Source organism: Cladophialophora immunda (genome assembly GCF_000835495.1).
Source record: "Cladophialophora immunda strain CBS 83496 unplaced genomic scaffold supercont1.3, whole genome shotgun sequence".
NCBI classification, from domain to species: domain Eukaryota; kingdom Fungi; phylum Ascomycota; class Eurotiomycetes; order Chaetothyriales; family Herpotrichiellaceae; genus Cladophialophora; species Cladophialophora immunda.
This window is the reverse complement of record NW_015622543.1, coordinates 1,525,099-1,542,667: the sequence shown is the minus strand read 5'-3', so window position 1 is coordinate 1,542,667 and position 17,569 is coordinate 1,525,099. Positions and strand designations below refer to the sequence as shown.

The following is a 17,569-nucleotide window of genomic DNA, read 5'->3' as shown; positions in this document are numbered from 1 at the left end:
GGCGACGTCGTCTGAAATACAAAGCTCAAATCACCAAACACGTTTGACTCCCCCATGAACCATGTGCCTGGCGCGGATTCTGGAAAACCGCTAGCGACAGGACTAGACGAAGCCCAAGACCCATGCCCCAGCCTCACCTCAATGGCTCGAGTCAGTCCACTCCAGACTACTCGAGAAGTGGTTTCTCGTCTGCGGTCATTGCGACGACTGTTAGTGGCAACAGATCAGGGGTACGGGTTTCGCTACTTGGTCTGGGTCCGCTCAGAACACGGCACAAGAGAGCGAGGCTTGGAAACCTGGCCACGGCCTCTCTAGACACCTCGTATTCGAACATCATATATGGCGGTACCTAATACCGCCCTTCGCCCCCCCAAAATATGTTCCTTCTCCCAGCAGTCCGCAGGACCACAGGCCTCTCGAGTTCCCAGCACTCGACCACATATCGATGGAAACAATGTTGCTCAAACGAGATGCTGTGGACAACGGTGTTCCCAACCCCCGAGGTGACACTGTGGTTATAGTCAATATCGCGCTGGTGGTGGTTGCAGCAGTTCTGGTCATCGCGCGGTTCTGGACACGCATTGCAATCAACCACATGCTTGGTTTGGACGACTGGTGTGTCTTAATGGCCCTGGTGAGTAGCCTGGCGCCTCACGGTTCATCTGGTAACTTCTGGCTTCTAACTGCCCATCAACAGTTTATTTCGATCACCATGACCGGATTATTTTACGGAGGTACGTTCGACACTTTTGATATATAGTTCAAGTGAAATGTCAGATCTGAACTGACAATTGTTACAGAAACAAAGAATGGGTTCGGACTTCACCAAGCCACGGTCAGCCAGGAACATTTTTTGCAAGCCTGGAAAGTGAGTTGCAGCCCATTTGTTGCTCTGGGGCAACATTTCGAGGGCTAAATAGGCATACGCTAACTGCTCGAAAAGTATTTCCTTGCCTGCCAAGTGCTATACAAGGCTGCCGCTCTCTTTGCAAAGCTGTCCATGCTTTTCCTCTATCTACGGATCTTCTCTTCTTCTCGCAACTTCCGAATCGCCGCCTTTGTTGTCATGTTCATATGCGCCGGCACGGCCATTGGGACCATCATTCCCACAATTTTCGCATGTCACCCTATCCAGAAGGCATGGACCCCAACTTTACCCGGCAAATGCATCTGGACTCCGGGAATCTGGTACTCCAGCTCCTCAATCAACATCGCCACAGACGTGATGATCATAGCACTACCAATTATCCAAATCCGATCTCTTAAACTACCCAAGGCCCAGAAATTGGGATTGGCTCTCCTGTTCAGTCTGGGGTTGTTGTAAGCACATGTAGCCCTGGGTTCTCTCATCCACATGTATGGCTGACGCATCACCAGCATTATTGCAACCTGCGTGGTTCGTATTGCCACCCTTGGCCCAGCAGCGACGGCCAAGGACAGCACATGTGAGCACCCGCCTCTGCCCTGAATACTACATTGATTCAATATGCCCTCGCCGGCACAGTGAATGGTAAACTTGAATTCTCGAGCTAATCCTGTTTTGCAGACTACCAGGCTCAGAATAACTTGTGGCTCGGCGTCGAAGTGAACACGTCCATCATTTGCACCTGCATTCCACCTTTGAAGGCAACGATTACCAGATTCTTCCCGCGGATCTTCCGCGGCTCGTCCTACAATCACCCAACAACCAATTTCCGATCTAGGTCTGGAGCATACCCGCTCTCCGACAGCTATCATGGATCTTCTGTCAAAGGGCGAGTCTCGTCTTTTCCGAACCCTGCGTCTCCCACCAAGGGGTTCTCCACGACCGTCATCACCGGTGGGGGGCCCAAGTCATATCCCATCAGCGAATCAAACAGTGATGAGGTTGTCATGCTGGAAGACATGGCAAAGACAGGAGCAGACACACAAGGACACAAGCGCAGAGACGACATTAGAAAACAGACCGATGTCGAGATCTCGTACCTAGAGGTCTCCTAGAGAGGGTGTTGATAGTAGGCTAATCGGGTACGTATGGCGCTGCCAGCTTGTCTGCGGCATCACACGGACTCGACCGAATGCACGCTTTTGATTTTGATGGTAAAGGGGGGGGGGGCGGCTGTCGTCTTTTTGGTGGTTAAATGGTTACCAGATATCAAGAGTTGAAGTCCATGATGAAGACATGTATGATAGGGAAGAAGCAGAAGCAATAACAAGGGAGCCACTATTTGACTCCTCGATGATGATCTCGTATGCTGTTCGGGGGCTGCTGCGTAGGTCGAACTATGTATCTCAAGTAGCTGCTCGAAAGGATAGAAGCGCAGGTACCCCAGTTCTGGAGCGTAAAGCCCATAGCTTGTGGTGCAATTCTATCCATTGTGTTACACTTCGCCGGAGATCAATATAGCAATCCATGCTGGATCTTGCGACAGCAATAATGGATGGGCGAGGTGACCTGACGGTTGTATCGCTCGGTCAAGTGATAGTTGCTGCTTTAATGTTATCCATCATGCCACTTAAAGCGGCCTGATATGCCTTCTCTTTCCCGCCATGCCGCCGCTCAACAACTCGGCGCTTCATTTCTGTTGTGTTCGCTTGATCCTTTTTGTTTCACGTCCACCGAGCTTTGCTACCAGATCTAGAACCATGGCTGTCCTTATCTTGCCTCTACTCGCCCTCTCCTGCTATTTCGGCCCCGTGCTGGCTGCCTCGCTCCGGGTTTCGGTGACGCCTTCCAACATTCTTCCCAATCCTAACGTCCTGCCAGCCTCGACGCATGCTGTCTTAACTTCAGGCTCTGGACAACCAGTTCGGGCTGTCCTGCGGAAGGGCAACTACTTTGAGTTCCCGGAAATCTCCACTACCGGATCACATCTTCTCGACATCTATAGTCACGATTACGTCTTCGCACCCTACAGGATCGATATCTCTCCCTCGTCCTCCGACCCCGCCGGTACCGTCATTGCAGGAGCTTGGGAAACATACCGTGGAACACGATGGGATGACCGAGGCGTAGCTCTAGTAGCTACCCCTACTGGGCAATTGGACATGTCTGCCAAGATTCTGTCGAGGAAGAACTTTTATGAACAGCGCCAGGGTTTCAACCCTTTGAGTCTCCTGAAGAATCCTATGATCCTCATGGCGGTCGTGGCTCTTGCCTTTACGTTTGGGATGCCCAAACTGTTGGAGAACATGGACCCCGAAATGCGCGCCGAGTACGAAGAGATGCAGAAAAAGAGCCCCATGGGCGGTCTGACGCGCGCCATGCAAGGCGGAGGGGCTGGGTCTGCGGCAGAGAACTTTGATCTCGCGGGCTACCTGGCGGGATCTGGCAAAGGCACTGGCACTGGCACTGGCACTGGCACTGATCGAGCCCCGGACAGCATCCGCGAAAGAAAGCGATAGACAGCTCCTTCTTACCCGTCCACAGTTGTGAACCTCTGTCGAAATGGCATCGTGGATTTTTTGTACAGGACAATGGACACGGCTTCTCAAATAACCTAGGACTTTCCGCTGCCCACAACATGTAAATCGGATATTTGACGCCGCACCTCATCCAGCGTCGCAGTCAATCCCGACCTCGGGTTTAGCCAAAGACTTCGAAGGACGGAAACCCCAAAGGCTTGAGATGATTACATGAGAATACCTGATCTCGGGGCACCGCAGCACCGAATGAGCAGTCTTCACTTCGTATTTTCACTCCATCTGCTCTCGGGACGGTCAGCAGCGGGATACGAGCTTGGGGAACAATGTCCTATCATATGCCTCCCCCTGGAGCTCTCCACCACTCGCAGTACGCCCCCGCCAATCCGATCGTGAACCCACTTGCGACAAACCGCAAGAATTGGATAGCAGAAGCAGACACACTGGTATCATACAGTAACGTCTAGCTTGGACGCAGCGATTACAACCAGTACTCGGTCGAATCAGCCCAGTCAATGCGCCTCGGTGGAATCCTGCTGACGACCCGCTGCTTTCTCAAGACGATGGATGCGACAGCTAGCTAGGGATTGTGTGGACAAGTTACGAGACATGATTGGAAAACACTTTACGATCAGCAAAACATAGATCCGATCCCGCAACGAGACCAAATCCACTATCAAGCACTAGATTGGGAAGGCTTGTGTTCTGCAGTTGCCTGTGACTTGTATCTTCAGTCTTGAACAAGCATCTCGTGCCTGATTGAGCTTCACATAAACCCGCCTCCTCGAGGAGTCCAATACGTCAGGCGGCCACGGCGCCCACTGCGGAAAAGGTATCATGCAGCTTCGGATTTTTGGCACCTCGCGACAACTAGGTCAAGCGTCTAAACGAACGAATCCTTCTACCTGGGGATCCCAGGCGATATCTGACAGCAAAAGACCCTGCCCCTTATTGCACCACCACTATCCTGACCACCACGGCCGCCGCGAGATGTCAGAGCGGGTCGCTTGATTCGCTGGACATATTGGACACACGAGATGGGCGAGGACTGTTGGCGCATATCTAGGAGATAAAGTATCAGGGCGTCCCGCCACCAGTTGCCGTTACACTTCTTCGTTCCTCCACTACCCCTCGCTTCTCCTCATTCCTCTCGGTCCTTTCCCGGCTTCTCAGTCGCTCCCAGTCCCGCTTCGCGCGAAGCTTAGTTGCTATAACTACAGGGCCTCTGGCGAGTTGCAGAAGCTCTTCTGTTGGCCCGATTTACACCTCACTTCTTCCTCGCTGCAGACCGAAGGCACTGGCAATTGCCCAAATCAAACCATGGAGGCCCAACTGAGATCCATGCTGGAAGCCGCCGTCCAGGACAAGAAGGTCCCAGGGGTCGGATGCTTCATCATCGATTCCAAGGGCAACTTCCTGCTCAAAGAGACATTGGGAACCACTCATCTCCAGGACCCGGATGCCGCTCCATTCGATGCGGACACCACAATGACCATCTTTTCATGCACCAAGCTTATTACCGTGATTGCTGCCCTGCAACTGGTCGAACAAGGCAAAATCTCGCTCTCGGACCCGGCGGAGAAATACCTTCCTCGGATATCGAAGCTTCAGGTGCTCGAGTCCGTCAAGACAGATGCAGATGGCAGACCCGAGCCCGTTTTGCGGTCACCAGCGTCAAAACCTACGATTCTGCATCTTTTGACCCACACCTCTGGGCTTTCGTACGACTTCTTTGATCACGGCACACTTGCATACCGTGTGGCCACGGGTCGCACTCCCATGCAATATCACGGGATTAGCGACTGGGAAGATTACGAAACCCCGCTGCTGGCCGACCCGGGCACCAAATATGTCTATGGCATCAGCATCGACTGGCTTGGTTTCGTGGTCCAGGAAGTCTCCGGCCAAGCCCTGCCCGATTATATCGTCGAACACATCTGCAAGCCCCTAGGCATGAACGACACGGGCGGCAAGCTTCCCCCGGGGAAGAAGAACACTTTCCTAGTCCACATGGATGCGTCCGACGGAGCAGGGCTTGTAGGAGTTCCGGACGCAAAGCATAACGAATCTCCCGTGGTCTGGGGAGGTGGAGGGTTCCTCTACTCGACAATGAACGACTACGCGAAATTATTGGCGGCGTTGCTCAACAACGGCACATCACCCACCACGGGCAATTCGATCCTGAAACCCGAGACCGTCCAAAACCTTCTTTTCCAGGACCTGCTCGGTCCAGAAGTAGACAGGTCTGGTGTTGGTGAAGTTACTGCAAGCGTCCCACAAGCGTCGCTTGAGGGCTCCTTCTTACCCTCCTTACCGACCGAGAAACGGGGCTGGTCCGCTGGGTTGCTCATCAACCACGAAGACTTACCTTTTGGTCGAAAGTCCGGGTCGGGCGCATGGGCTGGCCTCGGGAATCTGTACTACTGGGTTGATCCCACGACTGGCATTGCAGGGATGATATGCACGAATATTCTACCTTTTCTGAACCCAACGGTCATGAGACTGTTTGATGAGCTGGAGAGGGTCGCCTATGGACACGGTGTCAGCAGCGAGGAAGTGGATCCGGAGAAGAGGAATTACAAGCCCAAGGTGTGAAATGACCGGGACTTCTGGTGGTCGGGGTTTCGTGCTTCGGCTGTTTAGTGTGGTCAATCAGCCAGGAGGCAAAGTTGGTTGTTTGCCTTGCCCCATTTCCTTTGTCTCTGGGCGACAATAGGTGCTGCAACTTGGCCAGGATCGACCTCGGGGGTGAAGCAGGAATGGGAGAACACGCACGGGTCGACCGAAGTGAGACTATGTCGGTCAACTGCTCGACGAATGCAAGTGAAGGTGACAAAGTGGGAAGATAGGAACATGTCGATCTTCTCTCCCTGCGTAAACACACATGTTCTACACTTGTGCTAAATAAACAATTTATATTGGTTGGCGTGCAAGAACTCCTTCCCCGTCCTCCCTTCTTGCAAGCGTGAATATCCACCACATGTCGGGTCTGTCGAGGCTCGAGACAGATGAAGTTGTCCACCACAGAGGGCGCCGCTATTTCTTTCCTGCACGAACAATCGACGCTCCCGTCCCGCGTTGTCTTCTCATGCCCCGGCCAAGTAATTAGTGGGCGGTCTACCCTCGCAATGCCGTGGCCCCCATACCGAACAAAATAAGCGTGCTCGTATGAAGTGACTACCGCTGGGATGAGGAGGAAGTACTTTTGTACCACACGTATGCCTGTGTATGTGGATGTGAACCCGTGTATTAGCCTTACCTCTGGCCGTGGTATGGTGCCTACCTATCTGTGTAGGTAGATACCTAACTCCTGTATTGATTAATACTGTAATGAATTAATATGTAGATGTCGATGCCGAATAGAGTAATTACCCTATGTAGATAGTCCCCCCCTCGTCCCGCCTCTTCCCCCTTCTCCCCTCCCCTTCCCTTCTCTCCCCCTGGGGTCTAGCGATGGATGGGTGTGCACGACGGAGGACCTACCTACCTACTCGCTACCTACCGACATACATAGCAGCCTAGACTCGTTCATGTACAATGCGGGCTTACGCGCGGCCGACCCCGGACTGCGAGTGTTCCTGCCCAACCAGACATGCTGCGTCTGGCATCACTGCAATTGGGGGGCATGTGTGGATTGGGTGTGTGCCTATACATACACAGACACAGACGCCGTACTTGTGCTTGTGCATACTCGGATACGGGGCGCTCTCAACGGGTGGGCTGGAGAGGTAGAGAGATGGGTAGACGATGGCGAGAGGGGCGGAGGGACGGACGGACGAAGGATGCAAGGAAGGAAGTCTGCGCGACGGACGTGTGGACACATGTGTGCCCGGGCGCGTATGCGTATGCGTATAGGTAGCTTCAGAACTGGTCAAAAGCAGTAGTACCTCGCACCAGAGGTGGGATCTCAGCTACGCGCTTGCGTATCGACACTAAGCGGGTCTTGGGGGCCAGAGCCTTCATGCACGGGTGATGTGAGGGTGTCAATTGTTGGAGTTGACCGGCCTTGTTCTTTTGAAGAAGAAAGGAAGGAAGAGAAGGAGAGAGAGGGAGGCGGCAGACCCAACGACCAGTCACGATCAGGCGTGTGCGTTCCCCTGAATGTTTTGTGCTATGCTATCCTGTACTCCCGTACCATGCCGGCAAATGCTATCATATCATATGCTATGCTGTCACGCCCTGCCGCCCTGTCTAGTTTTGTCGTAACTTCTTCAGCTGACTTGGCCACGTCAAATGCCTGCCCCCTCTGCAGGGACTTAACCATAAAGACCCCCATGCGAACCGTGATACGTCGTTGGATTTTAATGTCGGTTTCGTCACCAATAGGATTATTGATTCATGACATTCGGTCCCCGCCATTAAGACAATGCCTTCGTCTTCGCCATCGCGTTCGCCATCGCCTCGATGAGCGCAGGAAGGACCAGGAAGCCCCTGACGATCATCAGCTTGGCGGGGCAACATACCCGCTCTGGAGAGTGAGCTCAGGAGGGTTCCATAGGTGGTCCATTGAGTGCCCGTGCGGGTAAGGCTGATTTTCCCTGGTTGCCGTGTGTTGCTGGTATGCCCTAGTGACTTGAGATACCACCCGGTATCGCTACACTGGTTTTTTGTGGCACTACTGATTGAATCGACCTTCCAGCGCCAATGTGAACTCATTGAGAGTCGGACTGGAGTTGGCCACTGGAGTAGCCGCCGTAAGTACTTCCCTCCCGATATCAGGAGATCAGCCGAAGACCAGAGGGTCGAGACTTGCTCTGCATGCGCGGCTTGCCCAGTATTTCTCAGCACGTATGTGGGCTGAATCGATTGAATTGAAATCCAGAGGTAACATGTCTCAATCCATGTATTCATTATGGATCGAACTAGCGAACAAGGCAGTGTCTGTGAAATCTGAGAAGATCTCGGGGAACAACTCCTCAATTGAGCCTTGACCTTGTGGTGTGATGAAGGCATCGTCCGGCAGCGGATCACCAAGCATGTTCTCATCCACATAGCCGCGCGTGTCATTTGGCTCAGGGCGCATCGACACCGCGGGCAAGCTGGGAGTTCCCACAACCGGCGCTTTGGGTAGCGAGTCCTCGATGCGCTTCAGTACAGACTCACTCTGCGACAGTGCCGTCTCTGCTAGATCCCATTGATACTCGTCGTGGTATTTCTTCAGGCAGTCCACAAGTGTCCTCGCGCTTCCCATGCACTGCGTCCGAACGTTCGAGTAACTTGTCTGAAGTGCGCACCGGAGCAGCAGAGTAACGGCAGATGTGAAATGATGCGCATTGTAGGGTAACCAGAAGCCCATCAGGTCTTGCTTGTGCAACGAACTGACGAATCGAACGATATCCTCGGCAGCTGCTTGGCAACCGAGCAGCCATGACGAGGCAGGATCGCTCTCTCGTTGGCTGATCTCGTGCCAGGCTATGCGTCGCAGAAGCATGCGTACAGAAAGATAGGAAAGCTGCAGGTTGACCAGTCCCGGCACGGGCGGGCGATTGTTGAAGTCGTTCAGATTCAGCCAACTCGGACGGCTTTCCATCCAGCGGTTGAGTTCGATTTCCGATCTCGAGGTTTGTTCGGCGGCAATGCTGTCGTTTCCGGACCGTATATGGTATATGAGTGGAAGGACATCTCCGACGATTTCCGTCAATCGACACAGATGGATATAAACTTCGGCGGCACGAACATGCTTAACAGACCCGCCTCTGCCTTGAGTAAGTAGCTCAACCGTGGGAAGTGGGACGTCATAATGGCCCTTGGAGATATAGGGAGGTGTTCCTTGAGCGAAATTGAACCATCGATCCTGTATCACTACTCCCCACCAAGCCTTCCACCGGAGTTTCTTCTCCATCTCGCTGATCTTGAACTCACTACAATCGTGGTTCAGCCCGACCGCGTGAGACAAGGCGACCGCCCGCGCTACGTCGGCGACATTTTTCACCAAGCATCGTGAAGGTCGTCCAGAGATGTCGATGCAAGTTGAGATGATGGTAGCCAGGTCGCCCTTTTGCATGTCGGCGATGTTTGCCGCCACTGCCGTCTGCCAGGCGAAATCCTGATCGGGTCTGGCATAGCCCACCAATGCAGGCGAAGTATCCCAATAAAACAGTGCGTAGGCTATCATGTTGACAAAGAATGTCTGAGGCAGCTGACTTCTGTCCTTGATTCGCGACATGACACATTCTTCGTCGGTAACTGGATAGCAGGGATGGAAATGTTCGTAATAATTGGCCAGTAATTTATCGAGGAAAGGGTCGACTTGGTCAAGCAATTCAGCCGGCATGTTCCTGGTGCAATTGCAGTCCGTCGGGCTGGGTCTCCTGGGCGGGATAGGCACATGATAGATGGCCTTCTGCGACTCTCGTCTCCCCAGGCTCGGCTGGATGGGCACATGGCCCGGAGTTCCATTCCCCTGGGGTAGATACTGGTCGAGAACTTGGGTGTCGCGTGCGATGACGGGGCCGACAATGTGGGAAAAGCCTTCCATAGACTTATCGTCGGCAATCAGGGAACGATGGACAAAGCCCACCTTGGGAGTAACACGATCATCCTTCTTGGCCGTGGCGGAAGAGCAGGGCACACCGTGCATACGGCACAGTAAGCATGCCTGTCCGGGAATTTCGATGGTGCATCGCGAGCGCCGTTTGTGGCAGCGGGCACAAGCTGGATATTTGTGGGAGCGATAGGGACGGGCGGTCTTCATGGTGGTGGGCGGATGGTGGGAGTTGTCCTGGGGAAGAGCCTCAGCCAAGAGCAGAATTGAGGTCGACGCGGTGCCGGGGGCCACGGGGCTCGTCGTGGGAGAAGGGGAGGTGGACTCGGTCGGCGTCAGCGTTGCTGCTGTGCCTGAAGATGGAGGTCGAGGTGAGGCAGTGAGGGAGGAAGCGGGCCAGTCACGTGCGCCCGGGTCTGCGACGCCGCCACGTGACTCGGCCTTGCGCTTGGTTCCTCCTGCGCCGCTGCTGATGGAGGAGCTGCTGGAGCTGCTAGACTTGATCTGGGCCATGGTGCTGATCTGACAGGACCAGGCACACTGGACTAGTCCTGCTCGTCCGTTGGGGGCAGAGGAAACGCCTGTCTACAATCCATCGCCAGTGGCAGTGCGCGCCATCATACTATTATATCAAGGAATGGTGGGTGCGCCTCTCCCTCTCCTCCCCCTCCTCGCCCGCTCCTCGACAAGGCTATCCTGTCATGCGGGAAACTCGTTCAGGCTGCAAGCCACGCCCCTCTCTTGGCTAATGGCGCCTTGTGATTGCAGATCGCCACCCGAATCCGATCTTTTCTGGCCTCATCAGTGGTCAATGCTACTCTGTGGTTATGACATCGCCTATCCCCTGCGCCCGCAGTCCACGTCCCGTGCGACCTCTTACCGATGAGGAACACTTATCACTGGTGCACACCGTCTACTTCAGCTCCGCAGAGCCTATACGTTTGCTCGAATGAGAGGCAGAGTTTCACGATGGATATGCGAGCTGCATCCAATCACCCCTCCCCCTTCCCGTCATTCCCTCCTCCTCGGGGTAAAGTCGACCCCCTGGCCGCACCACAAACAATGCGAGTTTCCCGACGGAAGTCGCATAGTGCCTGGTCTATATCAGTTCCCTTGTTTACCTGAGGGAAATTTCCCAGTCGAGAGAGGCGTGTATGACTACGAGTCCCATAATCTCTAACCAAAACTTGGCCGGCCCCATTTTCTGCAGTCTTTGTCAGTGTTTTCGGCCGTTGAGCGATCAGCTGCGCCCGGGCAAAGAACTTTATAGGAAACCATGGCTCCAATGATTGAGGATGGCGTCCAGTCACCCTCCAACAACCCCGTCCCGGCCAAATCTGGGGATAACCCCAACATCTACACCGATGTCGAGGAAGACCAACTCCAGGAGACGGCAAAGGCCTGCTTGGCCAACTATGGCACCAAATTCGAGAAGGACATTATCACAGGCAGCAAAGGACTATACGTCTACACCGCCAGCGGCCATCGAGTCATGGACTGGACATCAGGTCAAATGTCTTGTCTCGTAGGGCACGGTCATCCAGAGATTGTCTCCACGATCCATGATCACGCGGCAAACCTGGACCATTTGTTCTCTGGCATGCTGTCGCCCCCTGTCATCAACCTGGCTCAACGGCTGACGTCGGTTCTGCCAAACGGGTTAGACAAGGCTTTCTTCCTCTCCACGGGCGGTGAGTCCAACGAGGCCGCCATTAAGATGGCTAAAGTCTATACGGGCAAGTTTGAAATCGTCGGCTTGGGAGCGAGCTGGCATGGCGTCACCGCACAGGCGCTGGGCACTCAATACCACTTCGGGCGTAAGGGCCAGGGCCCCTTGATGCCAGGGATGCATATGCTCCCCCCACCGAATGCCTACCGCTCCATTTTCCGCAAGCCGGACGGCTCCTATGATTGGGAAACCGAACTCAACTATGGGTGGGACCTGATTGACCGGGCCTCCTGTGGCTCCCTGGCGGCATGTATCGTCGAATGCATCCAGTCGTCGGCGGGCATGCACGTGCTGCCGACGGGATACCTGAAGGCACTCAAGAAGCACTGCGAAAAGCGGGGCATGCTGCTCATCGTGGACGAGGCTCAGACCGGTGTGGGCCGCTGCGGCGACCTGTTCGCCATCAACCACGAAGGCATCGTCCCGGATATCCTCACACTCAGCAAGACGCTGGGTAACGGTCTGCCCCTGAGCGCCGTGGTGATGAGCTCCGAGATCGAGCGCGTGTGTACGGAGCGCGACTACTGCTTCTATACCACACATGTAAATGACCCTCTCCCCGCGGCCGTGGGCGACAAAGTTCTCGAGATCGTCCTGCGCGACAACCTTGTCGCCAATTCGCGGGCCATGGGCCTCCACCTTCTGGCCGGGTTGCAGCGCCTCAAGTCCCGCTACGGCTGCATCGGTGACGTGCGTGGCCGTGGACTCATGGCCGGAGTCGAGATTGTGGGTGACCGGGAGACCAAGTCCCCCTCCATCGACCTGGCCCGGAACGTCTCGCACAAGATGTACGACCTGGGGCTGTGGGCCAACCTCAGCAGCCACTCGAGCTTCGGGGGCGTGTTCAGGATCGCGCCGCCCATTGTCATCACGAAGGAGCAGCTCGACCAAGGCCTCGAGATTATGGAGAAGGCGCTGCAGACCACCGAGGGGACTATGCCCTTGTACTAGGAGAAATGATGTGTGGATGGTATTGCGAGTCTTGGAATAACCAGCCCAGTGTTTTGCCATCTTGTTTTCATTGATTACGATAGAAACGCAGCAAGCATATCTATCGATCTGAGCTCTTTTGGACGGTGGGTGGGCGGGTGGCCTTGCCCAGGGATGTCGGTAACGATTCGTATTCGGCTGCATCAATGGTATTGAAACCGAAACCCAGACAGAGGTGCAGACGCACAGAACGAAAAGAACCAGGACAGCTGAGAGGGAATGCCCCAATAATGTTCTTGACGAGGAAGGGCAATGGGGACACATAGATAGACCAGGGGACAGCATGATGGAGGACTAACCAACTTGCCTACTAGGTACCTGGGGACTCAATACAGCTTTTTCCCGTCGCTGTTGGTCGGCTAGGAACATGAATCGAGGTTATGATTAATGAGCATTCAATGCCCCTTTCCATATCCAGTCATCGCACTCAGTATCTCCTCATCCACCACCTCTCTCAGCAGATGTGTTCGGGACATATTTGATTTCATGCGCCATGTCCCCCCTGTGCTTGTCCAGGCTCCCTTGGGAAAGGCGGGAAGAGTACTCCTTACGAGTAGGGCAGAGCAGGGGCAGGGGGAGATTCCTGAGTCTTTCGACGGACAAATCACCTGGGCCGTCCCGATTGCCTTTTTGTTCCAGCCGTTGAAGGAGCCTTAACTAATGACTCCGAGTATTAACTATGGGGGCTCAGTCGGATTCGGGCATCCAATGAACCCGACAAGGCTGAAGCAGCAATGGCCCCCATCCCAGGTCCACGTTCCCACATCATGATCCATCCCCCCCATTCTCACCGTCTGACTCGTATTCTTACTCGTTGTTGTGCCGCCAGGTCCCAAAGCGGTTCGTCCTGATAAATGATAATCATACGAAAACAAGAGCGAGGAAAAGACGAAAAGGGACGGACGGGGGATTTTTTGGGCCCATGACTAATCTCGAACCCCAGGTTTTTTTTTCATTTTTTTTTTTTCATTCACCGTCTCATCACTGATCAGGCTGAGTCAGTGGGGGCTTCAACCAAGGATGGTTTGTGCAGCTGCCAGCTGGGCGCTCGCAAAGGGGAATCGCAGATACGATTGATTGGCCTCTCGTCCGAATGCCTGCATTTCATCCATCCATCCATCCATCCATTCATCGAAATTCTGTCCATCGCAGCGGAAACCGTTTTCGGTTTCGATCCGGTCGTCAAGTAACCAACACAACACACCACACCACACCAGTGACACCAGTGACACCACACCGCGTCTCCACACGCCACCATCCCCTTTCAGACGAGGTTGAACTTACAAGCATGTCCAGACATGCAAGATGGAAAGCCTCGTTAGGGTAAAGAAAAGATTAACGCGTGATTCAGTGGACTGTACGAGTAAGGGGACGAGGAAGAGCCGCGCAGCTCCACAAGCGTCAAGGAGGGAGTCGGTCAAACTTCTGAGTCAGCCTCATCAACGCCTCGCGTGCCAATAGCCAGCTCGAGGCCAGGAGTTGCCCACCTCCCCCCCCCCTTCTTCCCCCCCGTCCACGGCACCGCGTAGACTTCCTTGGCTGAGGAAATGGTGGACTGACTTTTTCGGGGATCAGAAGGATTTCTTCGGGCTTCTGGGAAATGGGAATGTGGTTTTTTGGACCCCGTTCGAACAAAAGCCACAGTGCAGTTGAAGATTCCCGTCGGTTGAGATAGCCCCTTCCACAGAGGGAAACTCGGAGCAATTTGTCTCTTCCAGGGGAGGGGATGTGGAGTCCCATTTTGCTACCTCGAAGGGTAAGGGCTGCGACTTCGAAAGGCCCTTTTGGTGGTGGTTGAAGCCGGACGATTGGGATAGAACCACCAATTCCAGTGCGGAATCACGTTAGGCCAGCGACAAGCGGTGACAAATGCTCTGCATCAGTGCTGCTCTTGGCATAGCCGATGTTTTGTGAGAGCAGCTTTTACGCCTGCTTCTCGTCTCAAGCGTACTCGGAGCTGGGCCTCTTGTGTTCTTTGGGGGGGACGGCTCACTGGGCTCACAGTGCATGTAGGCTAGAAAACTAGGCCCGACAACCTAGGATGTCTGGAACGCTCGTAGAAGCGCTTTCGTAACACAATCCCAGCATTGAAGAGTGGATCTCTATACGACTCTCTGTCCACCAGGGGTATGGCCTGAGCATCAAGGTCAGCAGAAGCGCGGTTAAATTTATTTGGTTCTCTCGGGAAGCAAGCAGCCCGATCAGCGTGGCACCTACCAATGCCATAGTACCACCAAATAAGATGTCATTCGGGTCGGGATATGTTGTGGCTGTCTCGGAGGCTTCAAGAAAAGCTGGGAGACTTTCGACAGGGAGTGGTTCCAGGTGAACCTCTGCCTCCGACAGAAGTCGAGCACAGTCTGATTCAGGTACGCTATACGCTTCGAAGCTCGAGAAGGCATTGCTTCGCTGCAAACATTGTCTCTTGTTTTGACACGGATTCTGCACAACCAAGTCGTGATTGATATTTGTGGCCAGCAATGATCGCCACCATTCAACTCGTTATTGAATGAGGTCCATAGACGCGGTTCGCAAGACAGGAAACTCTCTCACAGGCAAAGTCACAGGTTAAGCTCGTCGTTGGGAGAGGCGACAGTATCATCCGGCAACTCTCAGGAATGAGCCAGAATCCTGCTTCTCACAATCTTCAGTCAGGCTTTTGCTCAAAAGGCATCTATTTCGCGGATACCGACCGATTGAGTCATTGCAGCACCCTCTGGGCGTACGACAGACGGCGGATCAGCATGGATATCGTAGATTTGGGCCCTTGACAGACAGCTTCCAGTATAGCTGATTTGTGATCTCTTACCGGTGACCTACACTTCGTTCCTCTTCTCGAGAGTGAAGGGTCATCGCTCTCCATTCTCATCCACTGATGTCTTGGACCGGCATACTGAGCGAGATGCTAACTTCCACGCCTTGACCGGATGTGTCGTTGGATGGTCGAGAGCCTGGACAGAGGAAATGGCTCGTCATCCACGTTCGATGCTCTTCAATCGGTATGGGTAAACCTTGGGATTCTGCATCTTCTGACGATGAAAAAAGGATCTGGCCACCCCCTTCACGCTCAGTGCAGCCGTCGCGGCTGGTATCTTGGGTGCAATGAGCGTCGGTGCGGTGCTGTGTGTCAGTCTTGAAAGATAGCCTCGTAGTCTCTGAGGCGCAGAGATTAATATGCCGGATTTTATTCCGGCATGGAGAAAGCAAGATGTATCCCAGGTGGCCAAGGCTGTTCTACCCATCCCGATCGGGCTTTATTCTCCCAACTTCATTCGTCTCGCGCTGCAAAGGTATTGAATACCCTGGCTAGCTTCTGAAACCCCGAGTACACGGACTGGTCGTCTTCATAGTGGTCATTTTCGATGGTCTAAGCTACCCGTCCTAGCTATGGCTCAGCGCCTCGCTTCATCCGGAAATCGCTCTAGTCAACAGGGTTCAAATGCGGGTTTCTTCAGATTTGAGCAGCTTCCATGCGTCGCCTGTCTTGGAAGTAAGATTCATTCTTTCACCTATGGGATCCCCCCAGCCCTGCCGCACTGGCCTCTAGGGACAAGTCGTCGTTCATGATCGTGATACTCGGAAACAACTTCAGCCACTCACTCTTGCTGTTGCACAAGCCCGCGCCTCTAATCTCTCCTTAGAAATCCCCACCTCCATCGCCACCGTCGCCGCCGTCGCCGCCCCCGTTGTCTGCTCCATCGTCATAACCTTGCTGATACGCATCTTGCTCCCCATCGTTAAAGGCATCAGCTAGCAGTGCACCACCGAGGAGACCACCGCCGAGACCCAGTGCCGCTGCGCCTCCTGCACCGAGACCGGATTTTTTGGGTGGAGCTTGTTGTGCGTAGCCACCATAGCCACCACCATAGCCACCACCATAGCCTCCATATCCCGGACCAGGGCCGTAGCCGGGGCCAGGCGGTCCGTATCCGGGATAGCCTCCCTGCGGTGGCCCATAGCCGCCGCCGTATCCAGGACCCGGGGGGCCCGGGGGGTAGCCTTGATTGTAGCCTGCTGGCTGGGAAGGGTAGCCGGCGCCGGGACGTGCTTGCTGTGGATACGGCGAGGAGCTGCCGCCCGACTTTCCAAGCAACTTCCCAAAGAAACCCTTGGATCGGCCAGCGCTGTCCGGTCGCGGAGGCAGCTGGTTCGAGGGCGACGTGGGAGCACCGGGGTAGCCGCCTTGAAGGCCGGGAGGATTGGGAGTACTGCTGTTACCGGAGTTATAGTATGACTCGGCCGCGCCGCGGGTGTTCTCTTCTCGCTGCAGGCGTCGAGCCATCTCTTCATCTGTTTCGTGGGAGCCTCCGGCTGGACTGCTCGTGTTGTATGGATTGTTCGACTCTAACGGGCGCTTTGCGTCGGACACTTGAGGGGCATCCCGACCGGAGGAGTAGGACGGAGGAGGCGCTCCAGGCGGGGCATCGTCGTCTGCACCAGCAGCCGGCGCAGTCGGCTTCTCCCATGTCGATTGTTTGGTGTGGAGGTTGACGTAGAACCTGGGGAAGACGGAACAATGTCAGTGACCTTCAGCAGGGGCGGAGCATGGATAAACAATGAAACGGGCAGCTGATGGATTATTTAAGGTCGCGGATGTTCGCACCATTCTTTGTATTGATCATTGAAGACAGCCTTCCAGCCTTCCGGGACCCTCGGTGGAGGTGGCCCAGAAGGCGGCGCAAAATCCGACATTTGTGAAGAAGGATTCGCGTGCAGAAGAGGCAGAACTGGGGAACAGGGCAAAAGGACGAAGATAGAAGATGAGGAGGAATATGAATGTGATGTTGATATAGGCGGCAAATCGAAGACGCAGATGAGGGAATCTCGGCGAGGGGCGCAGTTTGGTTGGTGGGCGATGGCGGGGATGATACTGCTGAATGAGGCGCAGTCAGTCACCAACGAACCGAGCAACATTCACCGAGATTGAAACACCTGGTCGTGACAAATCATGCCTGGGCCGTCAA

At 54.5% G+C, this 17,569-nt stretch overlaps 6 protein-coding genes across 6 annotated transcripts; 4 read left to right on the top strand and 2 right to left on the bottom strand.

Moving 5' to 3' along the window:
- Positions 1-454: 454 nt before the first annotated feature.
- Positions 455-2,061, top strand: PV07_05063 (uncharacterized protein; the record flags this gene model as incomplete). Its single annotated transcript, XM_016391935.1, has 6 exons — positions 455-634; positions 698-734; positions 801-868; positions 944-1,320; positions 1,378-1,445; positions 1,547-2,061. 6 exons carry the CDS (start codon positions 455-457, stop codon positions 1,978-1,980), a joined length of 1,164 nt encoding a protein of 387 aa, XP_016249454.1. The 3' UTR covers positions 1,981-2,061.
- Positions 2,062-2,571: 510 nt separating this feature from the next.
- Positions 2,572-3,384, top strand: PV07_05062 (uncharacterized protein; the record flags this gene model as incomplete). The annotated part of the gene is made up of 1 exon (XM_016391934.1): positions 2,572-3,384. The coding sequence occupies exon 1, from the start codon at positions 2,626-2,628 to the stop codon at positions 3,382-3,384; it is 759 nt and encodes a 252-aa protein (XP_016249453.1). The 5' UTR covers positions 2,572-2,625.
- A 1,338-nt stretch (positions 3,385-4,722) lies between these two features.
- On the top strand, positions 4,723-5,997 carry PV07_05061 (uncharacterized protein; the record flags this gene model as incomplete). The annotated part of the gene is made up of 1 exon (XM_016391933.1): positions 4,723-5,997. The coding sequence occupies one exon, from the start codon at positions 4,723-4,725 to the stop codon at positions 5,995-5,997; it is 1,275 nt and encodes a 424-aa protein (XP_016249452.1).
- A 1,501-nt stretch (positions 5,998-7,498) lies between these two features.
- On the bottom strand, positions 7,499-10,399 carry PV07_05060 (uncharacterized protein; the record flags this gene model as incomplete). Its single annotated transcript, XM_016391932.1, has 1 exon — positions 7,499-10,399. The coding sequence occupies one exon, from the start codon at positions 10,397-10,399 to the stop codon at positions 8,237-8,239; it is 2,163 nt and encodes a 720-aa protein (XP_016249451.1). The 3' UTR covers positions 7,499-8,236.
- Positions 10,400-10,574: 175 nt separating this feature from the next.
- Positions 10,575-13,007, top strand: PV07_05059 (uncharacterized protein). The gene has a single exon (XM_016391931.1). It carries the CDS (start codon positions 11,163-11,165, stop codon positions 12,564-12,566), a length of 1,404 nt encoding a protein of 467 aa, XP_016249450.1. The 5' UTR covers positions 10,575-11,162; the 3' UTR covers positions 12,567-13,007.
- A 2,822-nt stretch (positions 13,008-15,829) lies between these two features.
- Positions 15,830-17,534, bottom strand: PV07_05058 (uncharacterized protein). The gene is made up of 2 exons (XM_016391930.1): positions 17,209-17,534; positions 15,830-17,104 (listed from the first exon to the last, which is right to left on the bottom strand). Exons 1-2 carry the CDS (start codon positions 17,517-17,519, stop codon positions 16,243-16,245), a joined length of 1,173 nt encoding a protein of 390 aa, XP_016249449.1. The 5' UTR covers positions 17,520-17,534; the 3' UTR covers positions 15,830-16,242.
- Between the last annotated feature and the right edge of the window lie 35 nt (positions 17,535-17,569).